At 41.5% G+C, this 23,161-nt stretch overlaps 1 protein-coding gene across 1 annotated transcript; it reads right to left on the bottom strand.

Moving 5' to 3' along the window:
* Positions 1–1,218: 1,218 nt before the first annotated feature.
* On the bottom strand, positions 1,219–15,586 carry cbx1a (chromobox homolog 1a (HP1 beta homolog Drosophila)). The gene is given in 7 exon segments (XM_034539035.1): positions 1,219–3,251; positions 4,445–4,539; positions 4,681–4,852; positions 5,022–5,137; positions 5,140–5,292; positions 14,470–14,532; positions 15,326–15,586. Coding segments are annotated over 7 exon segments (1,011 nt in total). The 3' UTR covers positions 1,219–3,100.
* Positions 15,587–23,161: the final 7,575 nt, after the last annotated feature.

A 23,161-nucleotide genomic window follows, 5' to 3' on the forward strand; every position in this document is an offset into this window, starting at 1 on the left:
TGCGCAGTACTACCTGGTATGTAAAAAAAGAAATTAAAAAGCATTGTAGCGCTTAATTCAGAAGTGTTCTGCACAAAAACAAAGAAATTATTACATTTGACAGTTGAACTCCCTCTGGTGATGTTGGGGATGAGTGAAGTGTACAAAGAAAAAAACAGTTCACCTACTGTGAAACGTGGAGGAGGCTCGGTTATGTTCTGGAACATATGCTTCCCAGTGTCAGAAAACTTGGTCTGTCACAAGTCATGGTACTCCAACAGGATAAAGACCCAAAACACACAGCTAAAAACACCCATGAATGGCTAAGAGCGAAAAATTTGACTATTCTGAAGTGGCCTTCTATATGAACCCTGATCTGAATCCTGTTGAACATCTGTGGAAGGAGCTGAAGCGTGCAGTCTAGAGAAGGCATCCATCAGAAGAGATGTCTGGAGAAGGCACCCATCAAATCAGAGTCAGCTGGAGCAGTTTGCTCAGGTGCAGAAGTCTGAGTTACAGAAATCGCTTGATTGCAGGGATCGCCTCAAAAGGTGGCGCAACTAAATATTATGGGTTACCATCCTTTGTCCAGGCCATTTTCATTAGTTTATTTTGTTGTATGATTCTGTTGAACCACAATTCAAAAGCCAAAGGCTGATTTTCACGAGTTAATTATTAGTTTTCAAGTGACCATTGTGGGATTTTCTTTCTATAATGGAAGGGCACCAACAGTCAGCCCTATCTATAAGCACTATCAAACAGGAAAGTCTTAAGTCTATTCTTGAATGAGGTGACTGTGTCTGCCTCCCGGACTGAAAGTGGAAGCTGGTTCCATAAAAGAGGAGCCCCGCATTTAGTGAGCGCAGCTCTCTAGTGGGGCAATATGGTACTACAAGCTCCTTAAGATATGATGGTGCATCACCAATCAAGGCTTTGTAGGTGAGAAGAATTTTAAATGTGATTCTTGATTTTACAGGGAGCCAGTGCAGAGCAGCTAATACAGGAGTAATGTGATCTCTTGTCTTAGTTTTTGTGAGTACACGAGCTGCAGCATTCTGGATCAACTGGAGGGACTTAAGAGACTTATTAGAGCAGCCTGATAATAAGGAGTTGCAGTAATCTAGTCTGGAAGTAACAAACACGTGAACCCGTTTGTCTGCATTGCTTTGAGACAAGATGTGCTGTATGTCCTATTGTGTGAGATTAAAAACAGGACAGGACCAATTGAGACACCGACAATCAAACTGTTACGAAAACCCTTTATTGTTCAAAACAGACAAGTAAAAGTAGATTGGCCATGACAGTGACATCGCAAAAAGTGAAACCAATATACATGCAACAGGACGACACAAGCTCATCCGCTAGATACAGAGAAACATTTCAGGGACGATATAGAAAAGCTAACTAGCAGACCCGGGTGCAGCCGATTGGATACCTTCCTGTCAACGGTGAAGTATAACATAAGGCAGTCAGTGTGCAGGACTTTATACTCATAACACTGATGAACACGGGATGAATCCCACAAAACACAAGTCCTAAAGAAATTAAATTTAAATAACTTGAGGAAGCTTATTGAACATATTAGGTGTGTGAAAACCCAGTTTAGAGATACTAATATACGGCAGTTCAAATCCTACAAGCTATTCACAGCCGAGCAATGGACTCTGGAGGAGACGAGGACTCCGTGGAAGTGTGTGCGTCGTTAAGAATTGGACCCTTGTGCGTATGAATGTTTCTTCCATCACATGTCGCTGAGGGTTATGGGCTCATTCAAATGAAGAAAAGAAAGGCAACTGTTTTTCTTTATAATGCGTGTTAAAACGGAACCATTACCATATAGTTTCTCTCTTCGGGCAACTTCAGCAGCAAAAGGCCACCCAAAGCAAAAAGGGCTGAACCAGCTGACCCCAGGTCTGCCAACAGAGGAAGCTACTATGCTAGTTTTAATACAGTATACATAGAAGTAAGCACCGCCGGGCAACATTCAACACACGAGCGTTACGCAGCGAAGAGGGAGAAAACACTTGTGTGGTCATTGTGCCAAGTTCAAAATGCTATGCGCTTTCATTTATGCAAATATCCAAAATATAGCAAGTCGGGGGGACAAAGGAATGCTCCGGGCGCGCTGAATAATCATGTCTTGAGTGTTGCCCGGGCAGTGCAAGCTAAAAATAACAGTCTAGAAAAAAAAGAAGTAGAAAAAAAAACACATTTAAGCAGAGTGTGTGGGTGAAGGTTAAAAAACAACAACAAAAGTGTGGAAAGGACTTAATTTCACACGTTCCCGATGGTTTGAGCAGGCCTGTACCGGGGGAAACCTCCACTTACTGGCCGAGCGACAAACCGCTCAATCCTCCCGACGGACAGTGCGGGCGATTCCCACACCGACAGTTGTGCAACAATCTACGCCTGAAGTCTCCCAAGTGTGCTCGTCACCATCGGTGTGGGAAAATACAACCTGCTGGATGCAGATTTTATAAACCTTTACTAGGAGTCAATGTGGCAAGCCGTGGCTCTGTAAAAAAAAAAAAGTAATTCCATAAAATTGCTAAAAATGTCATGAGAGGAACTACCACAGCTGCTGGGGAATGAACCGGAGGTCTGTACACTTGATATTGCCAATACCGACTAAACAAACACTGCGGTTAGAGCACAAAGCCTCAAACAAGCCGCTCAATACAACATAGACGTGTCTGTTGGTTTTGATATATATATAAAAAAATCAAACAGGAAGCATGGGACATGCCATGGGCATCGTGAACACTGGCTGGTTGGGCTGTCAAACCGCCCACATCGGAGTGAGACGGACAGACGTTGGGGAGTTCCGATTTTGGAGAACGGCGTTACGTAGAAAATAAACGAGAAGAGAGAACTGATTTTTTTTACATTTTCAGTCGAGATACGGGCAGGAGGAAAGTACGGCCGTCTCCTTCCAGGGCGGGAAAACAAATGCCACGCTGGCAGTTTGATCCCAGCCAAAGTGGCCGCTACAATCAATTACCAGCAAATACACGTTAACCAGCAAACTGTGGATTTCCCGCCCCGCAACACTTCCTTTCTTTTTTTTCTGTCTTTGTACCGCCTACCCCCGGCCCAGCTCCCCTCCTCTTCCACCACTTATCTAGTCCTTTTTCTCTTCCTCTTTCTTCTCCTCCTCCTCTGTGGGGTAAGAGTGCCAGGTGAGGCGCTCCTCGTAGAAAGAGATGACCACCTGGGGACATTTGACATTGGCCTCCTTGGCAGGGACCAGGTCAGCCTCGTCAGAGTTCTTCCTGTTCATTTCAACAGTATGAAAGGGGGAGAGGGAGAAAGGGAGAGAAGATAGAGTTGAGAGGCAATAGAGAAACAAGCGAGGCAGGGGAAAGTAAAGAGAGGAAGAGCAAGAGAGGAAAGTGTTAGACATGATTTCCTTCAACAATAAACAGAGTCTCCTGTAAATGGACCTTTACTTCTAGTCTTCCGACCCCTCTAAGCACGTTAACACTACATGACATCACTCACACACCCACCAGGACTAACTAACATTCACACACACCATAGGCACAGCTACAGGACCAATTACCCAAGGACACATCGACATGGGCTAGCGAAGCCAGTCACCAGCCCTAGTGGCAAGATAATATCCTTTTTTAATACTGCAGTTGAGGCTAGGTAATTAATTGCTTTAAGAGCTCTTAAAGCAATACTTTACAAATATGTTCATTTAAGAAACCCGGTGCAGTGTCTGGTAGCACAGTGACAGCACGGTGACAGGCACAGAGGGAGAAACCACACCTCTGGCAGAGCGACTGTCATGCAGTCAGCGACTCGCCTGCGTTGTGTCCACTAATGGGCTAGCCTGGGCACGTTAGTCTTTGTCTGGGACAGAGGGAGAAGTGGTTCTACATTCTCTTACTCAACCAAAGACAAGTAAGATAATATTCACTTGTACGAGAGTTAACGCTAACAAGCTGGCGGTTAGTGTGGCTGGAGCAGACACAATGCCCCAGTAAGAGGACTGGCGGCTGCTCCAGTCAATCAGGAGCACAGCCAACCTCTCAAATGATCTGAATGTAAAGGACGGTTCTCTCATCCACCTTTATGGACACGTCTCTAAAAAGAACTCAAACACCATTCTGTGGGAGCAAGTAGTGGAATACACAACTCCACTTTACGACATGTTATTATTGATCAATCATTGTGTTCACCCAACTACTTAAAATAGAGTTGCTAAGCACATGCTAGTTATGAATACATCAGCTCATAAGTTGTCATTAGATTTTGTATTGAGAATCTAAACCGGCAAGGTAGCCTCACCAGTAACAAATATTGTCATAAATGCTTGAAGTGGCGCACAAGTACCCCAAATGTGTACTCTGGTACAGTACTTGAGTAGCCTAAAAGGTGCAAAGTTCTTCTAAGGTCAAGCCTCTTTATTTGGCTCTCAACATGCATCAACACACACACACACACACAAAAGACTGACCACTTCATGAGGAACATAAGCTCTCCACTGGAGTCCGTCGCTCCAATGATCCTCTCTGGCTGAAGACCTCTGCCGAAACCTCTGGCCTTCTCCCCCTGGAGACAGGAAGTTGATGAACACAATACCAAAGCAGGGAAAAGAGACAGGTGTGTAGATTCTGTATACGATTAGTTAAAATAAAAAAAGAGATAATTTTTTTGATCTTCAGTCTGGAGCAATTTCTTTCCTTTACTCGCCTCCTCTTTCTTCCTCTTGCTCCCTCGCTCCTCTGAGTCTCCCGAGGCCTCGCTGACGACTTTCCTCTTGCCCTCCTTCTTCTTCTCCTCCTTCTCTTTGTGCTTCTGCATGTACTCTGCGATGAGGTCGGGGCAGTCCAGGTTGTCTTGCGGCTCCCATGTGTTGTCCTCACTGGGGAGGTGGGTGCAGACATGGTGAATGAATGGAAAAGGGTTCAATGAATTACGGTTATCTGCAGTACCGTAACTTCAAATTTGAGAACACTTTGTGTAAATTATTCACAAATTCAAACTAGAATCTCAGCGCCAACAATACAGAGTTGTATTAGACATGTACTCACTCCGAGAAGCCCTTCCATTTCAGCAGAAACTCTACTCTGCCCTTCACAACCCGGCGGTCCAACACTTTCTCCACCACATACTCCTCCTCTTCCTCCTCCTCTGGTGCTGCAGCAGTTGCTGCTGCTGTTGTTGCTGCCGCCGCCGCCGGAGCTGCTGCTGTCGCAGCAGCCGTTGCCGCCGCTGCTGGTGGGGTTGCTGTTGCTGTTGCGTCTGCTGCTGCAGGTGCTGCAGGCTGCTCCTCCTCCTCGGCCTTCTTGCCCTTCTTTCCTGCTACGGTCGCCAGCTTGACGTCGGCTGAGGGCGCCTCTGGTGGACCCAAGAGGTAGTACACAGGGATAATGATGAAGGGTTAGAACAACTATAAACAGCGAGAGATGAACTATAGTTTGAACTGGAGCCTCAAATGTACAGCAACGAGCAGCCGTTTCGTCGTTGACTATACTGGCTGTACGCACAAAGACGCGGACAAACAACAAGGGCAGAAAACATGTATCGAAAATGAGTCAAGAACACCACATGAGTCTGATAAGAATTGCCAAACAATAAACAGGTTAGTTGATGGCCTTTTGCCAGTTACACCTAGTCTACGAGCATATCTCGTAGACTCGTTGTCTTTTGGATTCTTCACAGTACGTTTGTTTGTACGCCCGTTTTGAAGAATGACTATGGTGCTAAGCGCGAGTATAAACAAAGTTGGCAATCTCAACTCTGCTGTTGAATGAGGTTGAGGGGGAATATTATATAGTTTCATTGATTTGTGGCTAAAAAGTGGGAGGGCTAAGAATGTAGCACCATACGGAGCAACATTGTGGAGATTAGGTACTACGTTGCGTAAGAACACATCCTATTTGGTTTTGCAGGAAGAAAAGATTATCGGAATTGAATATAAAAAGGCAATATAAAAAGAAAATTGCATATTGTGAAATAGGTGCACAATATGACCAGGTATGTGCTCTATAAAAGGCTTTTTTTCATTTTGACTTACATGTTACAATGACATTGATGAAGAAACTGTATTGAACGTGGACCCGTCTCATCTGGCAACATTTACAGTAACAAAATTACGTTTTGTTCAAGATAACTATACAGCCAACTCAATCAGTGATTGGATGGAACACATTGACCAGATGAAAGGGTTGCAGATCATTTAAATTAGATTGTTGGACTGACGGCCTATCAGGAGTAAGGATGCCCCCCCCCTAAAAAATAAAGAACTGATAAGAGTATGGATAAGGAACTAAACCGATAAGCAGTAATGATCAAATCCTAACGATACCCATCTCTAACCATGAGTCTCCAAAGTTCTTTCATTTTTGATCGGAGAAAACTAAAGAGTCCTCTTGGACTTGCAGACTTCCCATCCAACGCAGATCAAAAGCTGCGGGGAAGCCGTGTCGGGCAGAGAGAAAAAAATAATCTGAAACCAAAGCATGCAGGGAAAGAAAAGGGAGGGGGTGCCAGATTAGGAGCTGCACCATTCAATGGACTGGCTCTGACAAAACACTGCGAGAGCCTTTAACTATTACGTCTGGAGTGTGTCTGTTCAACACCAGCAGCCATTTTGGCAGGAAGAACAACCGAAGAGTCTAAAAAACTCTGTCCTGTTGCCATTACAGCCATGTCTGGGCTCATTACAGCACTCCCCCTACCTGATCCCTCAGGAAGTTGCATCCTCTGTGGCGACCACTCAACGCGCTTTAAATCTACTTGTCATCATTCACCCACTGATGACAGGGGCTACCATGCAAGGTGCAACCTGCCCATCAGGACTCTAATTAACCATTCATACAGCACAGGAACAGCCAGCGGGAGCATTTTGGGGCCACGTGTCTTGCTCATGGACTAGCAGAGCCCGGGATCGAACCGCAGACTGAGCCAGTTACCTCACAACTCTATATACATTTCAACACAGTATACTCAATATCAAAACACATTCTACCGCCACGGCAAATTCAGTTCTCAAATTTAGCACTTTAAAGTGTCTTTGAATATTACACGGACGGCATCACAGAAGTCAATGATAAAAACAGGGAATTGCCCAAATTTGGTTGAAATGTACAGCGGATGACAAGCAAGACACGCGTTGAGAAAACAATGCCATCCAAAAACAGCTAAATGTGTTTTACAAAAAAGGATGGAATGTTTTGTTATATAAGCATATTTCGACAAAAGACATTGCACGATGCTGATTATTGAATATTCTCTTTTGTTTGATTTTATGCAGCCACCACATGATGAAAAATAGAACAGATTTCAATGGGGCCCTAAATTAGATCCACAGAATAAAAACTAGAACTAAGTGTCACTTTTAAAGCAGATTTACTCGTTTCTCCTGTTATTTACATCTTCCAAAACGGTGGTGAAGTTGACATTAAAACCAAATAATGACTGGTGTGTGAATTGCATGCCAAATTAATCAGAGCACACTGGAACAAAATACCTCCTTGATGTCATCGTAGCATTCAATACCTTCTATATGTATACATAGCTGGATTGGGTATAACGCCAATCTATTCAATGTTTATATACACTCGATATATTAAAACCAGAATTTGTATTTAAATTTAGACCAATTTGTAGCTGCATTTTTTTTTTTTAAGCATACAGTTAAATATGTAATTACAGTTCATTTTGTTCCAAGTTGCTGGTTTACAATTTATTATTTTAACACTAAATAACAAATTAGTGATGTATTTATTTGTTTCACAAGACCAGGAGAGAAATCTCAGGCCTGAAATGTACTCATGCACAAAAGAACTCAGATCCCAGTCTCTTCCATACAGTGAGTCATGCAGCTTGTTAATTAAAAACCGGTATTGGATCGGTACTCTGTATCGGCAGACACCCAAAGCCAGTGGTGTAATGACCAGTCGTCCCCCCTCATGGTTTGTTAGGATGTGAACCTCGTATTAATGAGTTTACCGTTATCGTCAAAGTGTGAAATCAAGTTTTACTGACGATCGTTACTAAACATCCAATCCCTGTTTAAATCAACAGGAGAGCTACGAACGAAGGTTTCCTTCAGTCACATTATTATTTAAGCTTTGCTTAGTGAAGTAAATGATGACGTTATGTGTTCAAATCTGTTAAAAGAGTTTTGATTTTCCCCTTATTCGAATTGTGTTTTTATGACAGAAAAATATTACTGTAGATGACATTAACCAAGTAAAAGGATAACATTTAGAAAGTGTTATGGTTTACTGAAATGATTTATGGGACAGTTACAAGAAATAAGTAGATTGGAGCCTTGTAGACCAGTTGCTATAACAACAATGAGATCTGTATCTGCCAATATTGATCATCGATGATCGGCAATTAGTATCGGCGGCCATACAACGTGATCAGGGATCTAAAAGTTACATTTGTTCCCCTTTTTCTTTTGTTCTGATCCGATTGAAAAAGCCAGGCAGGTGAATGACCGTTTGGAATTTGAGCTGCAGAATGAATAGAAAGGAAACACTGATGAGAAACATCATACCGTAGAGCACAACACAGGGCAGGTTGTATTATTATCATCACATAGAATACAATATGTTTTGTTTCACATCTATTTATATATCAACTTTATTTTCATAATATCATGACGTCATTATAGACTTCTCAGAGAACCCAGATATGTGCAGAGTTTTTAAACATTCATCTCAACTATCATTGAGATGAATAGGGGCCACGTGCATTCACTGAGGTTACTTCCCCAAACAAAAACAGACTGAAGAGTAATCCTGCCTTCAGGTGTGTTGACTCAACACATAAGCTTGAATGAGAGAAGTTGGTCTACTGGAGAATACAGATTTTAAAGACTCACTGCATTATATTCCATTGACTACATGTCATATCCGCTATGAATTGAAATGGCAACACGCAAAGCATCAATTAGCGCATGCAAATACACCAGAATGCAAGGAAATAATAATATTAATGTTTAGTGGTTCTGGTAGACGGTCAGTAACTCGCAAACACAGCGCCCCCTCCTCCATGTCTACCGTGAGCGCGATTTGCAGACTGCACCCAGAGAATACAATAAATGAATACTGCGGCAGCCGCAAATGTTACACACACACACACACATATATGTGGGGAAATTGAACGGTTTCTGAAGAGGGTAAAAGCACACAAAGCCCGTCTGACCCGGCCGGTAATTGCACAGCTATAGCGTCGAAGCCAGCATGCTGCACGTCGGGGGTTTTCTTCTCACATCACACATCCCACAAGCTTTAAGCTTTGCGCTACAAATGCAGTCAACGAATGCGCGAGAAAAACAACAGACTTGTAGACACTGTCGTTTAACGTGAGACGAACGCAACGTATTTGCAATTCACCACACGCCGGAGCGGGCAACACGAGCCGGGCCGCCCAGCCCCCCTACAACCACAGGGCAACATGGATGGCGCGTTTCTCCCCCACACCACTAGCTAGCTAACGTAACGTGAGCCTTACCTTTTCAGAGAATGCCTCGAAGTGGTTGTATGGGCTCGTGCTAGGCCCGAGTGAAAGCACCGTGATTTGACCGTCTGCCGTCGACGAGGAGCAAAGACGAAGACGCGCCAGTGGCGACACACAACTGTCCCGGGGATGACGGCGTGCTTTGGGTCAAATTCCCCTCCAATGTGTTTGGCAACTGGAAAACACAATAGCCTCGGCGTCGCTAACAACCAGCACCGATCCCGTTCTGCCCGCCAACAGCAATCGCCGGACCTACGTCAGCGGATAGTTTGGGAGGCAATGCACTGTGGGAGTTGAAGTCTTTGTTGGGCATTTAAGAAAAACAGCTTATTTGGTGAATTTGAAGATTCTAAATGAGATTTACCAATCTCGGGAATTCTTCAGATTCAATTTGACCGTGGATAACTGTATTTTGTCAACTTGAAATGAATGGTTAGGAACATGTGCTTTTATATTATGATATTGTGCAGTCATATGCAGAGCTGACAATTACATTTGGTGTCTGCGTTGTAAACAGGAATTTATTATTTGTTCCCAATATTATGTCGTTACTGGGGAACTTTTCATATACATAATGATAGCCCAGCTGGAAGAATGAGTTAAAACTCCTCCGTAAGTCAATGAAAAAGCACACTCTGAGGTTGTTTTCATGACTAAATAGCTTTAAGTTAATTTGAGATAGCCCTGCTATGTACTATATTTATTTATATCATTGTTATATTTAATTTGCTTATGTTCTTGCTCGAAATTTTTTTGATAAAGAGGCCTTGATTATTTGTAACTTTTAGTTTCTCAATAATAATAATAAAACATAATAATATACATATAACAATAACGTTAAAGTTCACAAAAACACAGATAACTCTCAAAACGGACTATCATTGTCCCGTCAATCCCAGTATGCCCCGCCCTAAAGCATACCCTGATTTATGTTTTATTTGACGACTAAATGAACATCATGCTGTATTGAAGAAGACTTGCAACTAGAGATTGAGACCATTTATGTTTAGCTTTTAGGATGTTTTAATTATGTGAAGTGTCTTTGAGTATTATGAAAAGCGCTATATAAATTAAATGCATTATTAAATGCATTATTATTATTATTATAAACTCATGTTTACAATGTTTACTGAGGGAATAAATCAAGAGAGAAGTAGAGTCATTTTATATAGACTACTATGCAGTTGGCCCCCTGATGGTTATTAGAAAGAATGCAGGCTTAAGAAACTCCTGCATTGGCTTTGATTTTCACAATTGTGTTGCTGCTTGTTGACAGCAGCTTGGGTTAGCTGGTCAGCATGCTAATTTTAGTAGATATCTCTGCAACACTATACATAGACGTCTTTGACATATATTCTGTACACTGACATAACACTGTAACCTCTTCACATTATGTTGATGGTTAGTTCATTTCCAAAATGTACACATCACCCCTTTAAGATGTAAATGTCATCAATATCATTATCTTCCACCTTTGGCACTACTATAACTGCTCCTGTTTGTACTGGTACTATTGGTGACAATGGTATGGATTTGTCTATCTCATGATGTGAGAGCGGGTTGCAGGTCAGTGACAATTGGTTTCTATGAAAACCTATAAGCAGCTTAATGTGAAGCCTCTAAAGAATATCGGAATTCTTAGTTTAGGTTTCTGTACATTCTTAAATATTAGTTTTACCCCCTTCCTGTTTGGTCAAGTGACAGAAGAAAGGACCTGGTTGAATCTTGTATTAAAATCCAATTTCTAAAAAGCAGAGGGACATATCTTTGTACAACTTTATTTGGTTGGTTTTGTGTTTTTTAAGATGGTTTTATGAGAAAGAAAATGTATTCTAAAATATATTTTTGAAAAGAGGTAAATCATTTCCTAAATTAAAGAAGTTTAGAGATAAAAACATGAATGGTCAATTTACACCTAGCTAGCTAAAGATACCCACTGACTGGTATACTTTTGTCTAATTTTGCCAGGCAGTACAAGATGAGTTCATTCCCATCCAGAGCCTGCAGTAATTGTTTAAAGCCAAATGTTCTGTTTGTTTGTTTTGTTTGCTACTTGTCTTTCTATTCTGTTTGTCTACGCCCTATGTAAAGCGTCTTTGAGTATCTAGAAAAGTGCTATATAAATTCAAAGTATTATTATTATTATTATTATTATTATTATTGTTTGCTAACTTGGCATTGTACTTTTGTGTGTAGTTGGAGGAGCTCAGCCCTGACACAGAGAGCAGAGGAGGTGCAGCCTCCAGCGTAAGAATAAATTAACACCAAAACATTGAAAAATACAGATAAAAGAACCCATAACGTCGGAGCTTATCAATACTCTGTCTTTGGTAATTATCAATGGGGCCCGTTTAATATCCCTACCTCAAGTAACGTAGAAAACGTGAGAGGCTCTCTCTAACAAAAAACAATGATTCTTAGTATCAGGTCATTATACATTAATTACATATTAATTACATTAACATAGTTTCCATTTCAGCCAATAGATCCTACACACTGTTCTTTTGAGGAGGGTCAGGTCACCAATAGAGTGGCGCAGGAAGGAGGCCTTTGAAATGAGTTTGCATTTGTGCGCTTCCATTTCCCTCAAAGTCAAATTCTTTTTGGGGTCTATTGTTTTGGGATATAAAATGTGTCACCTTCTTGGGAATTTTAAGGTGTCTTATAAAAAGGCTGTTGCTAACAAGTGGCTACAAAACAGCCAATTGTGTATACTCATTATAGCGTACCCCTCCGGAAGATGGTCTTGCACTTGACTGGTGATTTCAGATCTATTGATAAATTCTCAAAACCAACGTAATACAAAGGCACAACACGATAATTATGTGTTAGCTTACTCACAGCATTAATTAGCATTAATATAGGAGCCAAAACTTGTGCTAATTTCCTTAAAACATACAGTTATTACATTTATTCCAACTTAAACTAACCATGTGCCTCTTTGGGGGAGTGCTAATATCGTTAAAGACTTTTTCCTATTTACACAACTGCATTGGATAGTAGACTTTCAGCTTTATTTCAATGAATATAACAAAAACAGGGCATTAACTGTCTTGGAATTACAGCCATTTTTACATAGTCCCTCGTATTTTCAGAGGTTCGGAAATAATTGGACAAACTATCATAATAATGAATATAATGATCATTTTTAATACTTCATGGAAAATCATTTGCAGTCAATGATTGCCTGAATTCTTACACCCATAGTCATCACCAATCGCTGAGTTCCTTCCTTTGAGATGCTTTGCCAGGCCTTTACTGCAGCCTCCTTCAGTTGCTGCTTGTTTGTGGGTCTTTCTGCGTTCACTTTTATTTTACTTTTATTTATCACAAGCAACACAGTCTGTAGCGTTTGATGCTCGTGCTGCCATTGTTATCCACTCCATCCAGTAATTGGTCTGATCGAACCCTGTTTCTACAGATAATTTTGAGTGTATGGTAAAGTCTTTCAGCTCCACCCGCTGTACTCCACTTGGGGAGCTGTTACCAGTATCTGGGGCTGAGTTTGGTTCTGCCTTATTTTGTGGTAGTATAGTAATGCTTATTTTACCCATTGGATCTCTCCCTGTCGCATCTACCCCGACCACTAAGGAGAATGTGCTTTTGTTGCCCCGAAAGGGTGATTTGTTTAGGTCCGTTATGTTGATAATGAGTGGGTTGTTTTTTTCCTGTTTTAGGGGTGATTGCCTGACCTCTGATTAGACTAATCTTCCTATGGAATGTACTCCAATAATCTCCTCTCGGGACCCACCCACCTGGTCTAGAATTCCAGTACACATAGCTCCAGTTTGGACACCAGGGGTTGCTGCCTATCGGTTCTCCACAGGGGAAGATGGGATTACTCCATTGCACCTTTTTAACTTCACATCTCATAGGGTCCATTAGACTTGGCGGTGTCTGATGCCTGGTGAGCCGGCCTCCCTTGTTGTCCCTGCTGATCGCCCCGCCCCCCCTCCTCTCTACCTCCTTCTGTTTCATGGATTGGAGTTCCATTCATACATTTTCATATCCATGTAATGTGTTTATGTAACTTTGTAATGCTGTTCATTCTGTACACATGACATCTATTGCTTCTGTCCATCCGGGGAGAGGGATCCTCCTCTGTTGCTCTCCTGAAGGTTTCTTCCCTTTTTTCCCTGCGAAAGGTTATTTTTGGGGAGTTTTTCCTGATCCGATGTGAGGTCCTGGGACAGGGATGTCGTATGTGTACAGATTGTAAAGCCCTCTGAGGCAAATTTGTAATTTGTGATATTGGGCTAAACAAAATAAACTGAATTGAATGTAAACATCATACCTCCTCCACTCCAGTTGGTCGTTCCCACAACTGAGGATGCTATACAGATCTACCTGGAAAGCCAGAGACCCAGACTCATTCTCAACATATAGGACTGAGTTTAGATTTGGTGGCCTGCTTCTTTTTACTCTTTGCAGAGGAGACTTGGTGCTTGTTCGAGGGGAGGACGTTGTAGTTCTATTTTCTGTCTTGTCTAGGTTCTTCAGTTGGAGTTCCCACCACATGGAACCACAATAGACACCACATCTCATTATAGCGTTGTCCTGAGTATTCCTAATCCTAGATCCACTATCATTACCACTGCTAGGACTGCTAACAACACATTTTTGAGTTTGGTGTTAACTTCTACGTTTATTGGATAGGCCCTGTTTCCCTTGCTGGTATTAAAATAGAGTCTGTCTTTCTTAGTCTTATTTTTACGTTTCATTTGGCTATATCCTTCTTGCATCTCAGGTTATACCTTAGCTCTTCCTCCTTTTTCTCTGAGGCTGTTGCCTCCTGGTTGTTGTCCAGCTCATTTAAAACACTCCTGACCTGGGCCAATGTTCTGTCTTTTGGGGTCAGAGCTCAAGCACAATGTGTCTTGTGTATCCAATTACTTATTTTATCTTCTTTCAACCACACCTTTACACAGTGCGAGGTTACCTCCACAACCTTATACGGTCCTTCCCAGTGGGGAGCCGTCCAGTTGAATCTACTTTCTTCAGTACCCAGTCATCCACTTCCACAGAAGCACCCTCCCCTTCTTTTGCTTCGGACAGGAACTCCGTCACCTGTTGAGAGATACTCATGACAGCGTTATTCAAACTCCTCATGTAATCTGACATTTCATTATGCTGGTGTTGCAACTGACTCACTGTGGTCGGCAAGGTAGAGGTCAGTGGACATGGCATTTTCCTATCCGTAAGTACTTCATGGGGACTTATTCCTAACTTAGAGTTTGGACTTGACCTAATTCCATACAGTAGGAAGAGCCTCAATACAGTTCAACTTAGTGCCTGAGCATAGTTTCCCTAGTCCCTCTGTTATGGTCCTATTTTCCCTTTCTACCAGTCCCTGAGATGCCGGATGATATACTGCTCCAAACTTATGAGTGATGCCAAATGTTGTCTCTATTTCGAGAAATGTGAGCCATTGTCTGATCTTATTACTTCTGGAATGCCAAATCGGGGTATGAGTTCCCTTATTAACCACTTCCGCACATCTGCTGCCCTCTCTGACTTTGTGAGGATAGCTTCTACCGATCGAGAGAATAGGATCCACACATAGCAACAAATACCTTTTCCCTTCAACGCGGTTCTCACTTCCCATGTCTGTAAAATCTATGAGTACTTCCTTCCATGGAGCTGTTGGGGCGGGAAAGCTTCCTAACCTTGCTATCAGGGCCACATTGGGGTTGTGTTTGCAACATATTTCATAGGTCTGAACATAGTATTTAATTATTTCCTTCATGAATGGATGCCAACAGTTCTGAGAAAGCAATTTCACCATCCTACCACTTGCACCATGTCCTCTGCTATGTGCTTCCTGACACAACATGTTCAACACACCTGCGGGGGCTACTACTTTTCCTTCATGGTTTCTCCATATCCCTTCCTCATCTTTTTTCGCCCCCTTTTCCATCCAAGCCTGTTTCTCTGTTGGTGCTGCCTGTTCTTGTAATCTTCTGATGTGGTCTGAGTCTAATCTGTCCTTCTCTTGTTCTTCTGTTTCCTGCATCATCTGGTTCTTTGGTCTGTACCCTGCTGTGCTCTTAGCTTCTTGCTCTGCTGCATTGTTCCACTTCACTATCTCAGAGGCATCTGTCTGATGCCCTTTGTACTTCATCACTGCTACTTGTTTGGATTCTTTTAGGGCCTGATAAAGGTCCAACAGGGTTGTAAGTGTTTTACTGGGGAACCATTACTGGTCACAAAACCTTTTTTGTCTCCAATGGCACAGGTCTATGTGTACTGCTTGTAGGGTATATGCTGAATCTGAGTAGACATTCACTCTCTTTCCCTTTGCTGCCTTACATGCTTCTGTTAGTGCTGTTAATTTTGCTGTTTGTGCTGACGCTGGTTGTTGGTCGATGCCTGTTCTTACTATTTCCCAGCCCTCAGGTGCTCTTCTCACTACCGCATAAGACGCCACTATCTCTCAGTCAAGTGTCTGATGGCTGTGTCCGTCGCAGTAGTAGGTGTCGTCTGCTTCAGTCCGTAGCTCTTTCTCTAAGGTCTGGTGCAACTTAATTTCATTGTCTGTTGCCTCTGCACATACATGCCCATCTGTGTTGCCATGTTTTTAGCTGATGCCTCTAAATGTATGTACTGTATGTCTTAGTCAAAAGTCTTTGCAGAGTTGCCTACCTTGCCACGGAGAGTGTGAAAGTGTTTGACAGTAGGAACGCCACTACTCCGTGTGTGGAATGTACAACCGTCTGGTGCTCCATCGTTAGATGGGCTGTTTTTATCAGTGCCTTCCCTATGGCCGATACCTGTCTGACACACGTGGAGTGTCTTATTTCCACATTGTCTAATTTCCCACTGTAGTACATCAAAATTCTCCTATCCGTGCACCCCTCCCCCTTTTGAAATAGGACAAAATGTACAAATCCTTCCTTTTCATCAACATTGAGATGAAATGGTTTAGAATAGTCGGGTGGGTGCAACGTGGTCGCATTGGCCATGGCTTGTTTAGTGGCTTTGAACGCAGCATCTGCTTCTTGAGTCCATACCAATGGCTTTAAGTAATTTTGATAGCCTGCGTCCTGTATAAGTCTCCTCAACGGGGACACTTGATCCGAGAAATTAGCAATGAAATTCTTTCCAGGTCACCAATGTCATCATGTCTCTTACTGTTACCAGCTTTGTATGCTGTAAAATCGATGATTTCTGTTCCTCAGTCATACCCTGCCCGGTTCTGGCCACTATTCTTCCCAAAAAAGTCACTTTCTGTCTCCCGATCTGCAACTTAGACTTCGACACCGTGAACCCATTTTTCTGTAGCCAATCCAAAACTACTCTTGTGGCCTCCATAATGGACTCTGAGCTGGTTACTGCTAGTAAAATGTCATCCACATACTGCAATAGCAGTCCGTAGGCATACTGATTTCCCTGAAAATACAAACATCTGTCTTGAACCTTCAGCCAATGGAACACAGGAAACGCATTTGCCAAGTCAATGCAGGAGAACCATGTCTTGTTTGGACCCACAGCATTCCACATCGTGTATGGGGATCCAATGCATAGATCTCCCGAGCCTTCACAGTTGGGTTTCCATGAACTTCACTCTTGTGTTCCAGGCCTTCCCACACAATCTCATAATTCTCTTCTTTTATCAGCGACTAGTTAAAGGTACAATGTTTTGTACGGATGCAGGACTTTGAACCAAGGTACCCATTGCTGGATGGTGTCATGCAAAGGTGTGATGTCATAATCATCTCCTCTGCTCCGCTTCCTTTTCCAATGTATCTTTAGTCTCCAGTTGAATCATTTGGTGACTATTGTAGCGGGGTGTGGCACATTTTTGCTGAGTCCCATCTGGGAACGTCACTATAATACAGTCTCTTGTCATTTGCATGGTTATGCTTTGTGCAAACAAAATGTCTCTTCCTATCAAGTTCACTGGGCAAGCAGTGGATACCAAAAATGATTGGTACGTGAAACTTGTAATGAAAGCGGCCACTCCTCTGATTGACTCTTCCATTTATCGTGAGAGTGACCATAGGCTCTGGATACAGGTCGGCGTCAGCCATCAGATCTGGGCACCCCTATGGCATTTGTGTCTGGCCCGGGGCCTGGTGCCATGGACCACTATCGCCTTGTGGCTGTGGCTGTGTGTTGGGTGCTTGTTGGGGCGGGGTATAGACATCATGGGAGTACTGAGGCGGTCCTGACTGAGACTGCTGACCCTGTGGCGGATAAGGACAGGCATTCGCCCAATGTCCAGCCTGACCACAGTTGAAACAGTTATTATGTCTCTGTTTAAAGCCTCCGTTACCCCTACCTTTACCCCTACCTCCCCCTCCCCACCGTCTTCTCGGTTGTCTAACCCCTCCGTACGGTGGAGCCCCAGTTATGGGCTGCTGACCCGCCTGCTGCGGGACATAAGCTTGAGGGAACTGGGCTTGAGATGGTGCAAACGCGGCTTGCTGTGGCTGTTGATAGATCGGTGCATATGGATCTGGCGGAGGGGCTGGATACGGACCATACGGGCCATAAGGTCCGGGTGTTTTATGCTGGTATCTGCTGCAAAGAGGTTTGTGACATTTGCTTTGCTTCAGGTTCACCTTTTCCCTTCTTTCTTTTAGCTGTGTTTTAGTTGATTGCAACTGTAAGTTACTTAGCTCTGTTCTATACTTATCCCAACTTTCTTTGTTTTTCCTTGAGATTTGCTTCACGTGGGAGTTGAAGGACAAGTCCCGATCAAAGATAACACCGAGATTCTTTACAGTGGTGTTGGATGCCAGGCCAATGCCATCTACAGAAACCACATCACCAGATAATTGATCTCTGAGGTGTTCAGGGCCGAGTTAAATAACTTCAGTTTTGTCTGAGTTTAACATCAGGAAGTTGCAGATCATCCATGTTTTTATGTCTTTAAGACATGCTTGAAGTTTAGCGAGCTGATTGGTCTCATCTGGTTTGATCGATAGATATAATTGAGTATCATCTGCATAACAATGAAAGTTTATGGAGCGTTTCCTGATAATATTTCCCAAAGGAAGCATATATATGGTCAATAAAATTGGTCCAAGCACAGAAACTTGTGGAACTCCATAATTAACGTTGGTGATCATCGAGGCTTCATCGTTTACAAATACAAATTGAGATTGATCTGATGAATAGGATTTAAACCAACTTAATGCGGTACCTGAAATGCCAATAGACTGATCCAGTCTCTATATTAGGATGTCATGGTCAATGGTGTCGAACGCAGCACTAAGGTCTAACAAATCAAGTACAGAGATGAGTCCTTTATCAGCACTATGGTCTAACAAAACAAGTACAGATATAAGTCCTTTATCAGCACTAAGGTCTAACAAAACAAGTACAGAGAGGAGTCCTTTATCAGCACTAAGGTCTAACAAAACAAGTACAGAGAGGAGTCCTTTATCTGATACAATTAGGAGGTCGTTTGTAATTTTCACCAGTGCTGTCTCTGTGCTGTGGTGTTTTCTAACACGATCTCTAGGCTTCAAAGCTGCAGTCCACAAATCAATTTGAAAAACATTGTATTTATAGCATACTGATTGATGCCTTATAGCAATCCTGTACAATTTGTTGAAACTGCACCTGAAGAAGTTTAGTCTCAGAGTTGGTGTATGGACATATTATAAACAATTACAAGAGCAAGCTTGTGATTAGAGGAGTGCTGATATACGTTGCTTTTGACCGCAAAAGAACATTATGTATTGTAATGTCAGTTCGACTTGGAGCCCTCTGGCAGCCTCTGTAGGCCGGACCAATCGCTAAAGCACTTCCCTGTACTTGCTTAGGAAACTCACAAACATTCTCTTTTACAACTGTCCCAGCCCTTCATGACATAAGGTGTGACTCAAGTTGCCATTCGCAAATTTAGCACCTTTTAGGGCAGCAAGGTAAAGGGATAAGAGCCCTATAAAACTAGGGTTACAATCATAGAATCTCTATAAGAAGTGGACATAGTCGTCATGATGTCAGCCATTGTTGTGTGGACTGCGATTTTGAAACCTCAAGTTGTTTTTTGCAACCAGTGAACGGTAGTGACCATCTTCAGACTGCGGAGGTGTGGTTTAGATTCAATCACAAGGTACTCTAAATGGGACTATAATTTGGTGCTGTATTGAATAAGACTTGAAACTAGCTATTGCAGCCATTAATAAAGTAATACATCAAGTGAGAAGTGGAGTCATTTTCTCTGAGACTTCTATACAATCTGACTTTATTTTACAACCAGAGGAGACACCCCCTACTGGTCAGTAGAGAGAATGCACATTTAAGGCACTTCCTTATTGGCTTCACTTTTCAGAACTGGAAGTTGACGTCAGGTTACAATGCAAAACATTTGGTCTTAGAACTGGCTTTGCCTTCTAGTGGCTCTATAGGATTATTGAGGTAAAGCAAGACAAGCTGGCATGTGTTAAGTTCAACCGAAATTCTGAGCTTCCCGCGCTTTGAAAGACGTCCTGAGACCAGTAATTTAAAATATAAAGTATTTAATAAAAGAATAAGGATCATAAGCATATATTTCTGTCCCAGCCGGGCGCGCTCACGTGTCGTTGGGTCCACAGGCTATAATAACGATTTATATGAATAAAAATCTGTTAAAATAGTTAACTGTCTACCGCCTTCACGTGAGAGGACAAATGCCACGCCTTACAGAGTTTCGAAAGGTTAAGTACAATCCATACACTGAGCATAAAGCTTCTCCATTGGTTAGTATCAGGTATGCATGCATATACCTCAACTACACAGCATGCTATTTGCCTAATAGTACAAGGAGGCCGACTTCTCTAAGCAATAAACCACAATGCTACTTCCCTTATCTCTTCCCTTTCGGCCCTAAACAGTAAGATGGGCTCCTTCCAAATAAATGCCTCTCTTCCAGTCTCTTAGGGAGACCACTACTTTGACTACGCCTCCTTAAATCAATACATTCCATTCATACCTGAGTCATCTTTATAGTTATGATAACTATAAAACATAAAACAATCAGCATACAGTTACAATAATACTTATTCAGTGATTACACCTTTACAGTAACATACTTATACAGTGACAGTGACTTTTCTCCCATGTTTCCCAAACACATTCCTTCAGAATATTCTTCATAATATCCCTTATTGATTATCATATCTTTCTTATGTATTAATTTAAAACATGGACTTTCCTATTTACATGTGCAAGTATATATAAAAAAACATTACAACTCTACACATGCCTTCACTGAGATATTAAGATGAGTGTGTAGATCTGTGTTAAACCAATTGTAAGTTTGCTCTTAGATTAGTCCAATTCAAGGCAGACAGGTTCACAAAAGCCTTAAAATGTAACATGAGACCGGAAAAAGTATTTAGAGAGCACAGTAACATGTTAGAAATACACAGTGAGGACTCTTGAGGACTCTTGTCCTGATCCTGACAAGTCAGAAGTACTGATCCCGGCTACTTTAGGAGGACACAGCAGCTCATCTTTACATCAGTGCTGACATTTATATATTGACATAATTCACCACTGTGCAGACGAAAGGTAGAGAAACGATCTATAAACCTGGGAGAGTAACTGAATGAAATTAAATAAATAAATATTAATATATGACATGGTCTGCTTGTAAGACCTGTTTTTAAACTAGTGCGTATTGCCAAAATCTTTCAGAGCAGAAGCCTCATAGTCCGGGTTGGTAATCTTGAGACACCGACGTTACCTCAGTGCACGGAAAACAATACTTTGGCTTCATTGCGTCTCGACTCAAATGCTGAAAGACAAATACAAACTCAGAGGTGTCATTGCCACCGTCATGCACAGATGGAGCCATTCATAATTCCACATCCCGGCTGTGGTGAAAAAAAACCCAAATGTATTTCTTGATTCGTGACCTCATTTTGGAACGTCACAGCAGCAACTTCACGCCAAAAAGAAAAAAGAGAGTTTAAAAGCGAAAGGCATAAAAATATCATTCAATTCAGAGATATTGTCAGAGATATTGTCAGAGATATTGTCTTCGCTCAGACTGGTGCAAAGAAAACATCAAAAATACAGATTCAGGTGTTTATTTGACTACTTCTGGATTTCTCCACAATTCTCCAAGAGCTATTTGCATATTTAAATCTAACAAAACTTGTAATGCAATTGTTGCAATCTTAATAACGGGGAACTGTTATGCTGATGAATCTTAACCCTAGATACTTGTTTACCCTAGTCACATGTAGTGACTTAAAAATGCATCTTTTTCTCAAAATGACACAACAATCTTTTTAAAACATGGAGAAAATAGATTTTTGTTGTACGCTTATGGCTGTAATTTCTGATTCATGCTGTGATACAAAGAGATATCCAACATTTGTGTTCCCTAACAGAGTATCATACCAAATTAATATCTTCTGTGAAACAACTTCAAAAGGAATTAATTTGAATCACTTCACCGATAAATACTTTGCAGGTCTCTTATGCCTGGCATCTTGTTATGTTTGTTTTGTGAATATCGCTGTGTGATTATCATTATGTGTGGATAAGTTAACCTCTTTAATAAACACATTTATTGTTTGTTACAAACAATGTGTTACATGATTAGTAATTTAATATCAATGGAATAGATTCCTAAATGGCCGAAGAAGTCAGGATTGTTGGACTTTGGCTGAATGAAATTTAAACACTCCCGCCATCTAGCGGTCGAACACAAACGGTGCAGCTCGGCGACATCTTTGGTGACGTAACGGCTGAGCAACTTCTGTGAAGAAGTGTCAGTTGAATCCTCACTGGTGAGTGGTGACTGCTCAAATTGAGGACTACAAACATGTCCTCCCCCTGAGCACCGCCAACAGAGAAGGCCTTGCCATTATTAAGATGATTAGAATAGGTATTATTTATATAGATGTGTCTCATGCCAACAAAAGAATAATGTTTTGGAGTCGTGCTGAATCCATCATGTCATTGGATTTAAAAACATGAAATAAATAAATAAACAGTTCTGCATGTTTTTGTACCTGTCCTGGGCAATAGCAGCCATACTGTGTGTAACATGGCGTACACACTCACAGGACGTGCAGGGTGGTGTACATGTTCACTACTTCATAACACACATCTGAGAGAGTGTTGCTGCCCCCGTCTCTTGAGCTCATCAAGACTTGCGGATGAACAGAGAGGTCATATTCATTTCATAAGGAAAAGTGTTATAGCTTGCCTCAATAATATTGATAATTAGTTTATTATATATGACTATTATGGTCATTATGATATATAGATATATTGGGAGCCATATATAATAATAACAAAAAAAGAAATATATAGTATATATATATACTGTTTTTCGGGTCAGGTCGAACATCGTTCCTTATAATAACTTCATCTGTAGCCTACATGGTATGAGCAAAACATTTCTATACACAAGATATATAAGGATTGTATACATCTTTTTATATATGAAGATATTGTATTCTAATTATATAGACCAGAGGCATATACATATATATCTATATAGATATATATGCCTCTGGTCAATATAATTAGTTTGTTAAATATGACTATTATGGTCATTATGATATATAGATATATTGGGAGCCATATATAATATGTAATATATATTGGGAGTCATATATAATAAATATATATGCCGCTGGTCAATATAATTAGTTTATTATACATGACTATGTCTAGGTCATTATGATACATATATATCCATTTTATAATAATACATAATATATACATAATAATAACGAAATAT

Source organism: Cyclopterus lumpus, chromosome 8 (assembly GCF_009769545.1).
Source record: "Cyclopterus lumpus isolate fCycLum1 chromosome 8, fCycLum1.pri, whole genome shotgun sequence".
NCBI classification, from domain to species: Eukaryota; Metazoa; Chordata; class Actinopteri; order Perciformes; family Cyclopteridae; genus Cyclopterus; species Cyclopterus lumpus.